Source organism: Periophthalmus magnuspinnatus, chromosome 11 (assembly GCF_009829125.3).
Source record: "Periophthalmus magnuspinnatus isolate fPerMag1 chromosome 11, fPerMag1.2.pri, whole genome shotgun sequence".
In the NCBI taxonomy this organism is placed as follows: domain Eukaryota; kingdom Metazoa; phylum Chordata; class Actinopteri; order Gobiiformes; family Gobiidae; genus Periophthalmus; species Periophthalmus magnuspinnatus.
The window spans coordinates 28013534-28030016 of NC_047136.2; the positions used below are offsets into that span (position 1 = coordinate 28013534).

Consider the following 16483-nt stretch of genomic DNA (forward strand, 5'->3'; position numbering starts at 1 on the left):
TGGCATTTCCTCTTAAAGGGGTACCTTATTTTTACTGTCTTAAAGTGGGGGTATTTTACTTCTATTGAGTATTAACTGCTAACACATCACATATTTAGATCACCATGTTACCTTGTATTATTTGAAAATTCTATATTCACCACAAACAACATACTAGCATGTTTTATAAATTTCACTTTCGTTTTTACGCTAAGTCACGCTAAGTCACTCCCCAGAGCGCTACCGCAACATAATCAGCTACATCCCACTAATGAAACTACTGCACTTCACATCAGGTTTGTCAAGTTGTAGAGTACAGTTTTGTTTTGTATCTTGCTTTTGTATATTTATGTAGAGTTGTCGTGTGGGAGCATGGGTGACGTCGGCTTGTGGGCGGAGCATTGGACAGAATCTTAAAACTAACGATAAGGAGGTTCTGACCTCAAAAGCTGCTTATGCAATATATCTGTACTAGGACAAGACCCTCAAATGCAAGAGAAAATATCGTGTACAAGCCCTTTAAGTGGGAATTCAATTAATTTCAATGAAGAACTAGAAAAAGGCTTGCTACTATAATATTATATCAGGTAATTTGATTTGTACAAAATGTCCAGTCTTCATGTGCAGCAACAACAATGCACTTTCTCTGGATGGCTTGAAAATGACTTTGTGGTTTCAATATAAGTTATTGAGATCAGCCCAGTGCAAAACAACAACAACCGGAAAAAGGGCCACAGATAATGGTCGCACCCACAGCAAATTCATTAATAAAGTGAATATGTTTTTAATCAATTTTGCACGTGTCTTTCTTTAAATATAGTAAATGGATTTGAAATGTTTGTTTAATTCTAATGTTTAAGCCTGGAAGAAGTGGCAGATGTTTAAATGAGTCTATTGGTTTTTGTAGCACAGGCAACTGGCCTATTGTATTTTGTTAATGGTGTCTTATAAGCCCATTAAAGGGCTTGGCATTTTTTGCATGCAAGACACAATAATAAAATAGTTTTAATCAATATAATAAGTGCAGGTCACTTAGTAGAAAAAAATAAAATAAAATCTGGTTCAACAATAATATATTTTTGTTTTGGATCTTCCTCCAGGAATAACTATGTAATCAAGAGAAATTCCATCTAAGGCATCGTTAAGGGGTAAAAGCACTAAAAGTATTAGAAATATCAATATTATTTAAGTTTGGTGAGAAAGGGTTTTTTGGAAATATTTTGTACATTCAAACAGTGAAACCCATTTTGATATAGTGGTGATGTGGAACAAAATAAAAAATGGACAAAGCAAGAAGGATTCTATGTAGACGCTTCACAACAGGACGAAGGGCCGTGAACATTATATTAAAATTTCAAGGAAATCTGAAAAATCTGAAAATGTGAAAATGCTTAGTTAAATGAAGACTATGGTGTTTTTTTTATTAATACAGAATATAAACGTAGTAAGTAATAGTCTTATTTACAGTATGAGTGAAGAGATACAGCAAATGAAAAAGCATACATCACTCAATGCATCTTATGTCGTAACTTCTACCAAAAATATAAATTCAACCATTTATTTCATAGAATTCTAAAGACCCCAGACTTTCCCTTCATTATGAATATTCCAGCAAAGCCCAAAGCTGAATTGGCTGATGCTGAAATCCCCAAAATTAAGCAAATCAAAACAAGTAGAAGAGGCTTGTTGTTCCCAGACGACTACATTACTCTACCATCTGCTCGAAGAAGCGACGTCTCGCCTGTGCACAGCTGTGTCTCACGATGCTCTTAACGTCTTCACCATAAAGCCAAAGTAACGCCCTGTGATACTGCGCCCTGAAAACAAAGAACCCCAGCGATGTAACCTCTGTCATCACTCCAGGATTAAAAGGCCCGAACCTGATTTCAAACCAGGCGTCAGGAGCGTGTTTTAGTTTGAACTTTTAGCCCCGCCCACGTAGTCCTGTCTGCCACTGTGATATTGCGGCGAGACACGGAAACCACTGTCTGGAATAGCCTAATGTGGTTGTTTCCCAATCTATGTGTACTATTTACTTTTTGTTACTCTTGAAAATGCACCATGACAGAGAATCAAGTGTCTGGGATTGTGTCAGGCAGGTGGTTTCCCATGATTCTTAGTAACAATGTGTCTGATTGGTTGAAAGAAGTTGACCGTTATTAGCCTCTGTTTGCAGCTCAAATGTTCTGCCCTTTTTAAAGTTCGCCCTGGTTCCAAAAGTTAATTTTGCATACATTTTTCACATTGACTCTATGAACAAAAACGAGTTTAAAAGTGCGACAGATGCTAACCAGCTATGTGGTAACTAATATCCATGACATGATTGTTTTAAGCTGCAAAATTCAGCTAAATGTTTCAATAACTGAGCAATTTATAAAGTTTTAGTAACAGATTTTACATATTTTGGGTCATTAGTTACCACAGAGCTGATTATCCCTGAGCAAGCTTTCAAACTTAATTATTTTTTTCCAGAAAGTCTATGAGAAATTAATGGAAACATCACGAACCAGGGGCGAGTGGTCACTGTTGAGCTCCATTAGTTATTACCTGAGAAAATGCTATGCAAAATGAATGGGTTATATTTTACATTTTCTCGATTTTTTTCTTATTCAGAATCTTTTACCACAAAATGCATTTATCTGGATAAGAATACATTAAAATTAGATACAGGCCATTTAAGAAGAAAATATTTGTCATTTACAGCGCCTTTGTTGCCAGCATCTTTCAGACAACTGAGAATTTTCCGAAGCCCGCCTCTCATTGAAACAGAAACAGTTCTATCAGATCAGAGATGCCAAACACTTCGCTCATGCATCAAGTTGAAGTATGGCAAGGCCGCGTTACAATTGACAAATGTCCAAGCTTTCCCTCGCCATTGTTCTGGCCGCCGTTCATCTTGATCTCTGCAATTTTTTGACCACAGCTTATTTTGGGAAGCTGATCCGTCTGCGTCTGTCTGGCAATAGGCGAGCAAAAAGTGAAATTGGTTTGTTTTGTGTTGTGACATTTAAGGTCATCTTGTGTACTTGATTTGAGGACATACCTGGATTTAAGAATATTAAATGTGTTTGGTGTTACACAGTGGATAAAGAGGATTTAGTTTTTTTTTCAGTGTCATGGATTCTCCACAGCCATTCTTCACCGAACACAAAGTACAGATGTCCACAGTAATAATAGACGGTCCAAATATTAGAAAGGACAACTCATACTATTTGGTTGCTACATCTAGAGTAGGAGCTGATTCAGGGGTGTGTCCAGACTCATTTTTTCCACTTCATTTTGGTGAACTATTAAAGATCAACATCAACTTGTCCATGAACTGCAGGTAAAAACGAACATTTTCCCTAAAGCCTGACACATGACGTGATGAAGTTTTTCTATTTTATATGAGGTTAATGTCTTTTGTGCATTGTCCCTGATCAAATACATAAATTCAAATCATTTCCCATTCCAATTTCACCTATTTGCATTAATTTGATGTAAAAGTAGGATGGGGTAGCCAATGAGAGTCCAGGATTGGTCAGGATTCGCACTCTCTGGAATATAGTACACCTCTGATTTTTTTTTCCAACTCATTTGGAACATATTTATTAAATGTATTAAGGACTGTTTTTTTCTGATCTTTTTTGACATTCTAACACAGGGCAATGCAGTGTCAAATTGAGCAACCCAAACATGAACAGAAAGCTGATACAATTAACTCAAGAGAGAAGTGCGATGTTGAAAATCAGTATCAGGTTTGTTTTTATAAATATTAAAAAACAGTTTGAAATCGAGTTTTCAGTACATCACATCACATTATTTTAAAGGTGCTATATTACACAAAATTGAGTCTTGTGAGATTTAAGCCAAGTTAACCCTTTATTATTAGTTTGTACATCTCAAAATGCTCTGCTCCACCTTATGATGTCATGAAGTTAGCAGATACTTTTACCTTTTGTTCAGTAGAGATTAGCAATTCCACATCTGAAATCATCCAAATGAATCTAGTAAGGATGAATGAACTTTAAAAAAAAAATGCAGTGGAGAGTGTTTTGTGTTTGAGAGAAGAACTCAGTGTTAAACATGTGTGAACAAAACAAACATAACTCCAGATATGTTTGGAGGATGAGGATGAGGAAACAACAGTATAACATATCTCAGATCACTCAGTCAGAGATGTTCAAGGCCTGTAAAATATCACTAGATCACCTGTTTCCCAATGCCAGTCCATACAGTGGCATTTGTCTTGAATTATGACTTTATTTTACTATGGCATTTTCCTATCCATTACCCTCAATTTAGATAAGTGCTACAAGGAATGCCCTATGAGATGACACAATTCAATTAACAATTCCTGCTTCGCACACAGGATTCCTGAGGGAGAGCAGGCCATTTTTAGATGTTTTGCTTTTAAAAACACTATATCGGTTAGCATCTACAACAATAGTCTAATACCCATATCCGCAGCCTACATGCTTTGTTCTTGCCTGTTCGCCCACTCCAACCGGATCTTAATTTGGCACCGGAATGGAGTCAACATTTATTAGCAATGATTTTTCCCATTTCAGAAGATGACATAAAAGCCACCATACAGAATTGCATCACAGTTTATTCTTTTCCAACAGGATTAGCAGCAGGTACGGCACAGCTAATGAATTTGTTGGAATGAGATTTGGCTGAATCATAGAAGCCATTACTGGGTAACAAAGACGGATGGTACTGCCAGAGCTGAACTGAGATGTGCTCCTGTTTGGTAACAACTGGATAGACTGTAATGTGATATCCTCCGCTCAGAAAAGTGCATTAAAAATCATCCTTACGTTCAATATCCATTTATCATACTGTGCCACCAGCAGCACTGCACTAAAGTGTGTTACTGGACAAACTGGGCTTGTTCAGGACGGCTGGAAAATTTGTGCTGGCCTTGGTTGAGGGTCCACCACCTTCTCATCACCGTGGAGATGAGAAGGTGGCGGACCCTGATGTTGTTTCATTGCCTGGAATGTTCTACAGTGTTCTACATGTGTCAAACTCAAGGCCCACGGGGCAAATGTGGCCCAGGATGACATTTAATGTGGCCCACAACAAGGTCAGTCAAAAGGTATGACTGTCTTAAAATGTCAGTTTATCAGGAGATAGCAAGTTATACAGCTATATTTTTACATCTATGGAAATACATATGCAATATTTCTAAATTGAATAAGTTATACATACAGAAAGTTTATGAACAAGTTAAAAAAGTAGTTACATTTATTTCACATTACATCTGGCTCATTTTCCTGATGTGGCCCTCAGTGAAAATGTGTTTGACATCCCTGTTCTACAGTATGGCATTAAACTTATTTATCTATGAAGAGGCAACCAGGTCGAGTTACAAGTCAGATCCTTTAGAGGGGAACCCGATCACAATAAGAATACATGTTTTTCCAAGAGATGGCAGTAAAAAACAATGGCAGAATTGGCAGTACAAACAATGAAAGATAATTTAATACCATGCAGGTAAAACAATAATATGTCAATAGAGACTTCCAGCTGGCAGAGCCCACACTGGACAAAAGTACGTAGTACAGCAATTGACATTTAGTTATTTAATTTTGTAGGCGCTAGAGCTGAAGCATCGTTATGTCCCCCTTTACTAGAGCCTTAACCTACCTTATCCTTATAATAATGAAGGATAAAGGAAAAACAAAAACTAAATTGTGTCACTGTATATCACTGCTTTCTGTACACACAAGTACAATAGAGCTTTAAAAGAGCAGGTAAAATGTTGAAAAAACAACAGAAACAGAAAAAATCTAACTTCCCATAAAGTAAAAATCCAAACTGAATAAAAAAATAAAGTACTAAACCATAAAGTTAGCAAACAAATGTTAAACGGGTAAATTAGCGAAAAATAAATCCGCTCGAGTTGAGTAGTGTTCTGGCCTGGGGTGCCTGTGCACAGTTGGGAGAAGAATGGATCCGAGCTTGACTAAATGCCCGGCGGTAATAAACAAAGACAACAAACGTGAAAGAAGAAACATCTCTTTGTCAGTCTATTGATGAACACGAGAGGCCATTTGTCAGCGCGCGCCGGAGAGCTCCTGTCTGCTGGGATTGTGATGCATTCATATAATGCACAGTGTCTCATTCACTCTCTAATTTGTGACGATGTGCAAAGATTTATCATGTAGCAGATGCTGGGGGTCCTCCGTTTCCCTCCGCGCACCCAGAAAACACAGGTGCAGGTGTCGGGGGAAAGGCTTTACAACGGCGACGATGATGGGAAACAGCTGGTCCAGGAGTCCTTCTGTGTGACCTCGGTGCATTATAATGGCCACCTCTGAATAAATCTGTCGCATGTGGTTAGGTGAGGACTGTCGGGGCAATTTCTAAAACATGGGCCACCTTCCTGTCCCATGTTTTTCCTAAATATGCTATGTTGTCGCCACAAGAGAGAAGCACGAGTGACTAGCACAGTAACATCATGGTAATAACAAGGTAAATAAAAGTGTAAGTATACTACAGTTGTCCCTTGCTATATCGCGGTTCACCTTTCGCAGTCTCACTGTTTGCTTTTTGTGCAATTATACATGTTTTTTTTGTTTTTTGTTTTTTTACAGTGTATGAACGTGCATTGTGTTCTGCATCCTGATTGGCTCAGGGACTGTAGACCATTGTCCATCAGTCTCCTCCGTGCCGTGTCTCCTGTACAGTACAGAATGTGTTCAGACAAATTTACATAAATGTTGGATCGCAGTGTGACTCTGAAGTGCTGTATGTTTGCAAGTTTTCTCCCCGACAAAACCCGTCGATGTCGATGAAATGTTTTGCACCAACAAATTTAAGAAACGCTTTGGACTTAAAAGTGTTTCTCTGCACGGAGAGGTGCCTCTGTGGATACTGCTGGAGCAGAGGCACGAGAACAACACATTTAAAGCGATCATCGAGGAAGAGGGATATTATCTACAAAGGTTTGAACTTTGTAGATAATATCCCTAAACAAGAGAGAAATGTGAGAAAATGTTAATGCCTGTGTGCGAAAAGTGTACAAAGTGTGTGGTGAGGGGTTTTACAGCCAAAAACATATAGAATAATTGTACAAAATAAAGTTGACTACTTCATGTATTATTTTTAGAACTTAACTCCCATGATAAATGAGGGACCACGGTATATACAAGGTAATTACTAATTAAAACCATGGGGTTATCTGTCATTCTGCTTTATTTAATGGTATTATGATTAATTATCAGCCTAACTCAGAAGACTGCAGATCAAGAAACATGGTTAAGATGTTCTTGTTAATATACATTTATCCCAGTTACCGTGCTATTTTCACTTTATTACCAATTACAAAAAGTTTGATATGAAATGCTGCTGAATCCTATGTGTATCACCGATTAAAAAAATAAAACTGGAGAACAAAGTAAGCACAAAACAGTGGATGTGCCTGGGTGGAGGTGAAAACAGATCGGAGCAATGACGTTTTTAATACAGGAGAAAAAAGATTATTCAAACATGCACGAATCACTGGGTAAATGGGGGAAACAATAATACGGTTAAAATTAATTAATTTTTGCATAATAAATCTCCTCTAATAAAACCAAGTTCTTTTTGATGGCATTTGTTCAACTTCTGTCAATAAATCAAATACATTTCAGTGTATTCAGTATAGTTTAATTAGCATGCACATAACATACAGGGCCTCATATTAGACCCCTCCTCTAAGTGAGCAGGTGTAATACCAAGCTAACAACTCGAAGCAAGATGGCAAAGAGATGGACTGAAATGCAAACGGCCCAAAGCCCATGTGGTTTGTTCAAATAAAAAGACCTGTAATAGTGCATCAAGATAGCACTGTATACTGTAATGTAATTGTATACTATTGTATAAGACTAGTGCAAGCTTACTATCCAGAGGACATAGTGTAACTATAGTCGATGTACAAACGGTCACAGTTCTAATCCTGAAACCCTGAAGCATTTTTGTTGAGAACAGAAAAAGTCATTACAATAAATGATTTGGCTTCAGCAAGCACAGACACATAACAGCGAGCGATACAGCAACTGTCCAACAACATTACAACTGAACACTTTAAAAACCCTTTATTTATACAGGATGGCCTCTTGACATTTTACATCTCATTTTCAAGAGGGACCTGCTGACCATAAAATAAATAAATACATACAGAGGCTAGAACAGGACCAAATAACAAACTGTTCAGTTAAAACTAAGACTGGTTTCATTTCTTTCTGTTTTTTGTTTGTACAGAAAGGGCAAAACCAATCCAGCAATCTCTGAACTCGCTGCCTACTCAAAAGTCTTAAAGTAATAAAAGCAAGTGAGATATACACTGCCTGGCCAAAAAAAATAAAAAATACGTTGCCACCTGGATTTAACTAAGCAAATAGGTACGAGCCTCCTCCAGTTGGTCAGGTCTAGGTTCAGCGACAGTCTGTGCTCAAAGAATGAGGTCAGCTGACATCTGAATATACTGAATGACCAGGTTATTCCATCAATGGATTTTTTCTCCCCTGATGGCACGGGCATATTCCAAGATGACAATGCCAGGATTCATCGGGCTCAAATTGTGAAAGAGTGGTTCAGGAGCATGAGACATCATTTTCACACATGGATTGGTCACCACAGAGTCCAGACCTTAACCCCATTGAGAATCTTTGGGATGTGCTGGAGAAGGTTTTGTGCAGCGTCAGACTCTACCATCATCAATGCAAGAGTTGAAAAATGAATGCAACACTGGATGGAAATAAATCTTGTGACACTGCAGAAGCGAAATCGAAACATTGCCACAGCGGGTGCGTGCAGTAGTCATAACTAAAGGCAGAACAACCAAATATTAGAGTGTGTGATCTTTTTATTTTGGTGGCGACTTTTTTTTCTGTCCAGGAAGTTACGAATATATATTAAGTCATTCATGTAAGTAAGTAATGTCAGTAACAAATAAGTTAATATAAAAAAAAAATAATAATATTTGCTACAAAACGAGTGATCAGGGGATGATATAGAGCAAGTCTTATTCTCTTATAACCCCCCAGGACTCAACTCCCCCCGTCATCCCGTCCATGACCAGGTCACACTGGTGAATTATGTGCAGCTCTCATTTAAGAAGGCAGTTGGCTGCTTAAGAGCTTATTGTGAATCTGGCACAGTCTTCTCTCAGTGTCTTTTTAAAGCAGAAGTTACAATTTACTAAAGAAAACATTCATGGATGAGGCCCAACGTGCTTTTCTTGGCACAGGAATGACTGAGATACCATACCAAGCCCCAAGCTAATCACTGACATTTTAAAACTATTTGATCAAGACTCAATAAAAATATGACTCATTTCAGCCTTAGGTCAAGCAAAACGAGCATGCACCTCTTACATAATCATACACGTAAAACACACAGGCCTCCACATACTCTTTCAGTGTCCCCATGTCTTTGGATGTACTCACATATTCTCCATACGTGTCCTGTACTACAGGAGGGGCTGGCCTGTATCCAGCGGCTGGGGGGGCACCTCTGGCTCTCTGCACCCCTCTGGCCCCCCTGGAGACGGCTCCTCTGGGTGCTGCTCCTCTGGGCACGGCAGCATGCAGGGGTGGGACACCTCCTCGACTTCTGACACAACACACAAGAAGAAGTATTTTTAGATGAAAGCCGATCTAGGGTTGTTTTGGGCTTGCATCCCCCCCCCCAGAGTAAATGCATCAGACGGTATAAAGAAGGAGAAACGGTAGCACAGCAAGATCAGGTGGCATATGTAACCTGCATATATGAGCAAAATAAGCAATACTAGATTGTATTACACGGATACAATTAGATGGCCAATACAAAATGTCCACTGCATTTCGGGTCTTCATGATGAAACAGTGTAATTGCTAATATCTGAACCTCTCCTCATTCCCATGGAGACATTATAAAAGCTAGTACAATCGTGCGCATTGAGAAACATGTTGCTTATTTATTGACTTTTGCGTTGGGTGTATCATATTAGCCAGCTCATGCAGCAAAGGATCGGTAGCCATTACAGACTATTACTGCGGTCTAATTAGCAAATCAGTCAATAATACATAATACAGTTGCAAATGGAAAAAGTAGTTCAGTAAAAGGTATCACATGGTTGATTAATGGCTCAAAAGTTAACCTTGCATTTAGTATGACTGTTCTTTTTTTTCTTTTTGGAATGAGAACTATACTTTCAGAGACATGATTTACATTTGCTGGAAACTTTTCAGAAAAAACCTGACATAAATCTTACAATAATTGGACTATCAACACAACAAGAAAACTGGCTTATGATCCACTGCAGCTTTCAGATTTCAGTTGTACTATTGTATAATGAATTGGTTGTATTTTCTGCTTTCAATTTGCAGTAAACAATGTCATGTATACATGTTTTTCCATTGCAGGTTATGTGCAAGCATTTACAACTTTTATAAACCAAGGTTTCACTGAAAAATACTGTTTCACAAGTTTAACGAGTCTTTGGATATAATTGAATGATTATGACTCTGTTAATTACATTTTGCAGGGAACAACAATCAGCTCACTGATTACAATTACAAGGGTACACTTACAAAAAAGAATCTGTGTTCTTTTGAAGCCAAAAGTTTCCAATTTCAGTATTTTAGGTGCAACAATTCAATAAGATCCTGTAACACTATACCAGAATAACTGCAATAAATTCATGTATTTCAAAACAAATAATCAAACACTGATGATGGTCACCAGTCAACCTATGAATTCAATCAAGAAAGACACAAAGACAGTATGAAGTAAGTAGAACAAGGCCAGTGTGCAGTTTGCCAGTAAGGTAAAGCTAACACTTCCTGAATTTGAAGCCGAGTTCTATATTCTGACCAGTACCACAGCAACCAAAGAACCAATCAGGAGCGAGGCTGTAGAAGTTAACTGGTTTGGGACCGGGAGCTTAGCAACACTGTCAATCAAACCTCTTAGTAACGCTAGCGGGAGGGATCTCGTGGAAAGAATACACCTGATTTGTCTGTTACTAAAGTTAATATTTTGATTTACAGACAAAACTGCAAAATAAAAACACCAGGATCATGTACAGTGTATTAGTCCGAGTTTAATGAGTTAAACATTTTAAGACCAAAATGACGAGCCTGACAACAGCTGTAAGAGAGCCAACCGTTTTCCAAATAGAAAATGAATTGGGCCAGAGTCGATGGAGCTGAAAGCGCACTCATGATCACTTCCTATTTGGAACGCAGTGGCTAGCAGGTTAGCTATGAGCATTTATATATAGAGTGTGTGGATTAGATGCAGATAGTACACAGCTGACTAATTTTGTCCTCAAGAGCTGCTTATACAATATAACTGTACGGGGGCAAGACGATTTTGTTCAAATGCATTGGGAAAAAGACAGAGTACAGGCACTTTTAGAATGTTTGAAGAATGGCAACACAGCTGACCATCCGCAAAGAAACATTTAAGTATACATTACACTTTTCAGCTATGGTGAAAAAAAGAATAACATATTGAAGATTTCTGCCTTTTCCTTTCTCCTTCCCCTCCAGTGACCAGAATGATTCTCACTATATAAGTCCAGCTCTGATTCTGATCCACTGAGCAGCGGCGGACTTTGAGTAGGAGGTGGAAGAGGAACCGCGAGGGTGGAGGCCAGCTTCCCCGCAGTCAACAAGTGAATCATTTCTCTATACACAACAAGCCCTGTGGTGCATCTCTCTGCCCATTACTGCAAATATATACAGATGTTAGTTATGTTTGTTCACATGGATACAACTTAGATTTTGGGGATTCTATGTAAAGATCTTAAGATTTTTAGATTTCAGTTTAAACCAGTGTGTTTCAACCATTTTTGAGTTGGAGCCAGCAAGAAATCTAATTAGCAAGAAATCAAAACGTTTGCAACCTTCATATGTGTGTGTTACATAAAAGTTAAAGAGCACACAAGGCTGCATTCCAAGTCATTTTGTTTTTATTCTTTCTATTTCAGCCAGTGGTAAAGCAAGTGTCAAAATGGAGCTGCATCTGTGATGAAGATGGCAGTCCTCACACGACCTAAATGTTCTGTTTTTGCAACTTCTAGTAAAAAGCTTGTGTATGATGTGATATTTTTTCATGATAATCTCAAAGTGTACTAGAATGACACCCCAGGCACTGCACATACTTCTTGAAAAAATGTGTCTCCCAAAGCGCTGCACCCATAAACAGTGAGAGTGAAATCATAGTTTACTATCACTTTCATGGCCTGAAGTCATTTACTACCATTCACTTAAACTTGAGAAAATTGCTAATTTTATTTTGCATATCACCATTACTGAACTAGAAATAATTGTAGAAAAATAGCAGGTTAAAAATAGTTGGGTTGAAAAGTGTATCTTGATTGCGAAAAGCATTTTGGTTTAATATGAAATCCACAAAAAAAACAAGCATGTTTTTTGTGTAGTCGTTAGCATAATTACAAATCATTGCAGAAAAAAATAAAAACATTTTGAATAAACATCACATTTCATTTTCACTACAACAGCTGTTTATGCTTTTGGAAGTGGTTCTGAGAAATCTAATGTTGAATTTTGATTTGATTAAATACATTTTCAAAGACAAATTAAGACGCTTTGTACTATAGTCTGTGCAATATTTTTTTCAATGTCTAACTATAAAGACTGTGCGTATTATAATAAGTATTATAACATCCAGTATCCAACTCATTTCAAAAAGTGTACCTGATTTGAAACGCACATGTACAGTTGCCTTTGTGACTTGGATATCATCTGGAAAATGCTAATTACTGCATCATTTTCACCACAGAATATTCTACCTGAAGGAATAGCACGTCTTTGTGTGTGACCTTGTTTATCTCCCAAAACTGATGAAAGATTTGTGCTTTCTTTTCAAAGACAGAGAACAAACAATAAGCTGCTCTCTGTGCCTTTTTGGTCTTGTACACAAAGCTTTTAGAGCGGTCTAATGGCCAATAGTGTGTTATATTTGTAGTCCTGTTGGGTCTCCGGAGAGGCTGAATTAGCGTGGGTTCACATGAATGCTCCACAGCCAAGGGCATTAACATATAAAGGATTTTTATGGAAATTTGGCACAAATTTGCTAATGATTATGGGCATTTACTATCATTTCTATTACAGGCTATAGTGTCTCACGTTCAAACACATTAGATCTGGTTCAAATGTGGAGTAGATTGCATTTGAACAGCAAATGAAAAATTGATGTTGTGTAACCGAAATTTGCAGAAGCGTTTTAAGAGTAACATTTCTTTTCAAAGCATTCAGTCAAGTGAAACAAATCCATAACATAGCAGGATGTTTTTTAAAGTACACTCACAGCAAGTGTTCGAGGGTCCTATTCCTGTAATTTGAACTGAGGTTTAAACTTTTTCATACAAATGAGACAGTGTCTTGCCAAAGGACACAATAGTAGTAGTATGCAATGGTAGTACGGTCATTCACTTGTAAATGTACTGTATATTCTGTATTTACTTAAGTTAAAGAGTCTATCATCTCATCACATATGTTCGTGCAATATTAAAATGACCTCTATAAGGACATATTGAGGTACAGACATTTACAGAAGCTTTCCCAAACTTCTGAGTACAATCAGTGAATAGTTTGTTTTTAAAGTTGAGGAAATAGTACTTTGCACATCTGTTCCTTGCAACAGGTGCGTAGGCAATGAATAGTAGGTCTACAAAAATCTTTGGCACTCCCACACACTGACTGGCAGGCATTTTTAGTTTTCTACACCAAAATGTTTTCCCGACTTCGAAATAAATATGACAACTGAAAGCCAAAGAATGTGTAGGAGTTATTTTGTGTGTGGCTAGGGTCAGTGCAAAATTGTTTGGTATGTGGAAGCCTCCATTTAGATTTGATTTTAACTACTTTTTAAAACTAGTCAAATGTATTAATTATGATGACATTAACATATTGATGTTTACTAGAAGTGAAGGGATTTTGGGCAATGAAAAGGTCAGGAATATACAAAAATGTGCACGAGATGACAAAAGAGTAAATGTAAGAAAATGCACTCTAGGTATGTTAAATTGTATTAATTTGCTTTTTTTTTTTTTTTTTTTTTTTTTTTGATTGAGCCCTAAAAATGGTTACGTGACAGGGATAGAGGAATGGATCATTTTCTACTTGCATGGTCCCCTGACTTGTTAAGAATCTGTTAAGGTTACTGTATATTATGTAAAGCAAGAGGTCCATAGACTAACAAGGTAAATGATATAGTGATAGGGCTACACAGTCTGCTGTATGTCACCCGTGGATAATTATATTTTGGAGATTTTAAAACAACTTGAGAAAAATGAAAGAGAAAATTCCACTGACTTCCAGGTCAGAAAATTGCTAGACCAATGAAAGCCAATTACCCCCTGCCCCTCAAGTGCCGCTCTGCTGGACCTCACTGTTGGCCCCTTCTATGGATAGTCCCAGATCACACTTTCATACACTTTTTTTTTTTTTCATTTGTACCAACATGGCTACATGACGTTACTGAATCCTATGTGTATCACCAATTCTGAAAATTCAACAAAGTAAGTAAAGAGCGGGAGACGTGTGTCGTGGCGTTGAAAACTGTTGTTGATCGGAGCAATGATATCTTGAAAACAGGAGAATAAACATTACTGAAACATGAGTGAATCACTCTAAATACAACTTTAAGTGGGCAAATGGAAGGAAGAAACTATTATAATGTGGTTTATCTAAATATGTCTCCTTTAGGTTAGTATGTGGGAGAAACGTCAAAACAATGGAGCAGAGGCGTTGCTATTAGATAACATAGTAAAGTTGTAGTCTTATTTTAATACAGTCCAAGCACACACATTACTCAATTGGACTACATTTGCTACCAGATATAACCCTTTCAATTTAATAACCTGGAGAAAGCACCAAATGATTGCTTAGAATCCCTGCAGTGTTCCACATACACAAAAGGCAACATTCTGTTGCTAATATGTTGTTAAGATTTTGTTTTTACTCACTGCTTCATGGAGAGAAGCCTCAGCTCCACTTTTCCCAGTTTGGGCAAATAAACTCGGGTAAATAAGCAGAGTGTAACTTTCAATGATAACAGCTTTTGTTTTGGGGGGTTTGTGTGTGCCAATCATCGCTCCTTTGGCTTATATTTTATATTAGCGCTCAGGTGCAGTCAGTTGGAAATACAAGGTTCATTTTGTGCTTTCTGAAGATAGAGTTTATAGTAGGCTGGGAGAAATGTAACTGCCATGCCACACAAACTGCTGTATTGTTTAAAGTTTATTTTATTCAGGGGAATAATGTAAGATGTTATTCTTTAAGGCTGTCAGCTGTTGAATTATTTATGTTTTGTTAAAAATGTTATGACTGAAAATGATATTGTGAAAATGTATCAGTCAACTAGGAGTTTAATATTAAAATCCATCCATCCATTTTCTTCTGCTTATCCGGGGCCAGGTCGGTTCTACCGTGTGACTGAGCTCCTCACCATATTTCTAATGGAGCAGCCAGCCACCCTGTGGAGGAAACTCATTTTGATTGCTTGTATTCACGATCTTGTTCTTACGCTCATTACCCAAAGGTCATGACCATAGGTGAGGGTAGGAACTCAGCTCCTTCTTCACCACACCTGTCTGATACAGCGACTGCATCAGTGCACAACTTAATTGAACTCCTCCACTTGAAGCAGGCACTCTCCACCCACCTGAAGAGGGCAAGTCGCCTTTATCCGGTCGAGAACCAATGTCTTCACCAAACATTCCCAATAGACCCTCATGATACGCTTGGGTCTGCCAGGTCTTTCTGGCTTCCTCTTTCGGTAGTGGAACCATCTCACCACCAGGTGGTGATTAGTTGACAGCTCCGCCCCTCCTAACCCAAGTCCAAGACACATGGCCGAAAGGTCAGATGACACAACGACAAAGTCAATCATCCACCTCCGACCTACAGTGTCCCGGTGCCACGTAGGGGTGTGCAAAAATATCAAAATATTGAATTGTTTGATTTAATAATACAGTATTGATATCGTGGGCTGCTGTATCGATATATCACCGAGACAATTTTTTTGTATATTTTATCAAATTATTCTGTCACAGCTCTATTGTGTGGCTTGTTTAGAGGAAAGAAACTCGTTTATACAGAATATTTGACATTAGATTCACTGTTTAGATGATTAAAATATGTTTATTTCATATTAACTTTGGTTTAACAAAGACTTTTAGTGTCACAGTTGTTTAGTAAATATGCTGTGATCAGAGCCGTTAAACTGCACATGTCCCTGTTACATGTAAATATGGAGCTCATATAAGCTGTGGATGAGTAACACTGGACAATGTAACAGTCTGATGTGCTTTTCTAGTTGGTAAAATGCACAAAACAAAATGCAATTTGTTGTGTTCATTCATCTTCAATAAATGTAAGATAAATAAAAAAAATAAAATAAGGGGTTGATCGTTAAGTGCCTCGAAAGCCTTTATTTTTCATTGAATCGTATTGAATCGATTTGAAATATATTGTATCATATTGTATCGAATCGACCGTGCACTGTATTGAGATACGTA

The 16483-nt window shown here is 37.8% G+C and overlaps 1 protein-coding gene across 1 annotated transcript in view; it reads right to left on the reverse strand.

The window, feature by feature from the left end:
- khdrbs3 (KH domain containing, RNA binding, signal transduction associated 3) overlaps window positions 1-16483 on the reverse strand; it is a 128695-nt gene that overhangs the window by 34540 nt on the left and 77672 nt on the right. The window contains exon 6 of the mRNA XM_033975260.2: window positions 9399-9564. Coding sequence (XP_033831151.1) covers window positions 9399-9564 — 166 coding nt within the window. The remainder of the gene's footprint in view (window positions 1-9398; window positions 9565-16483) is intronic.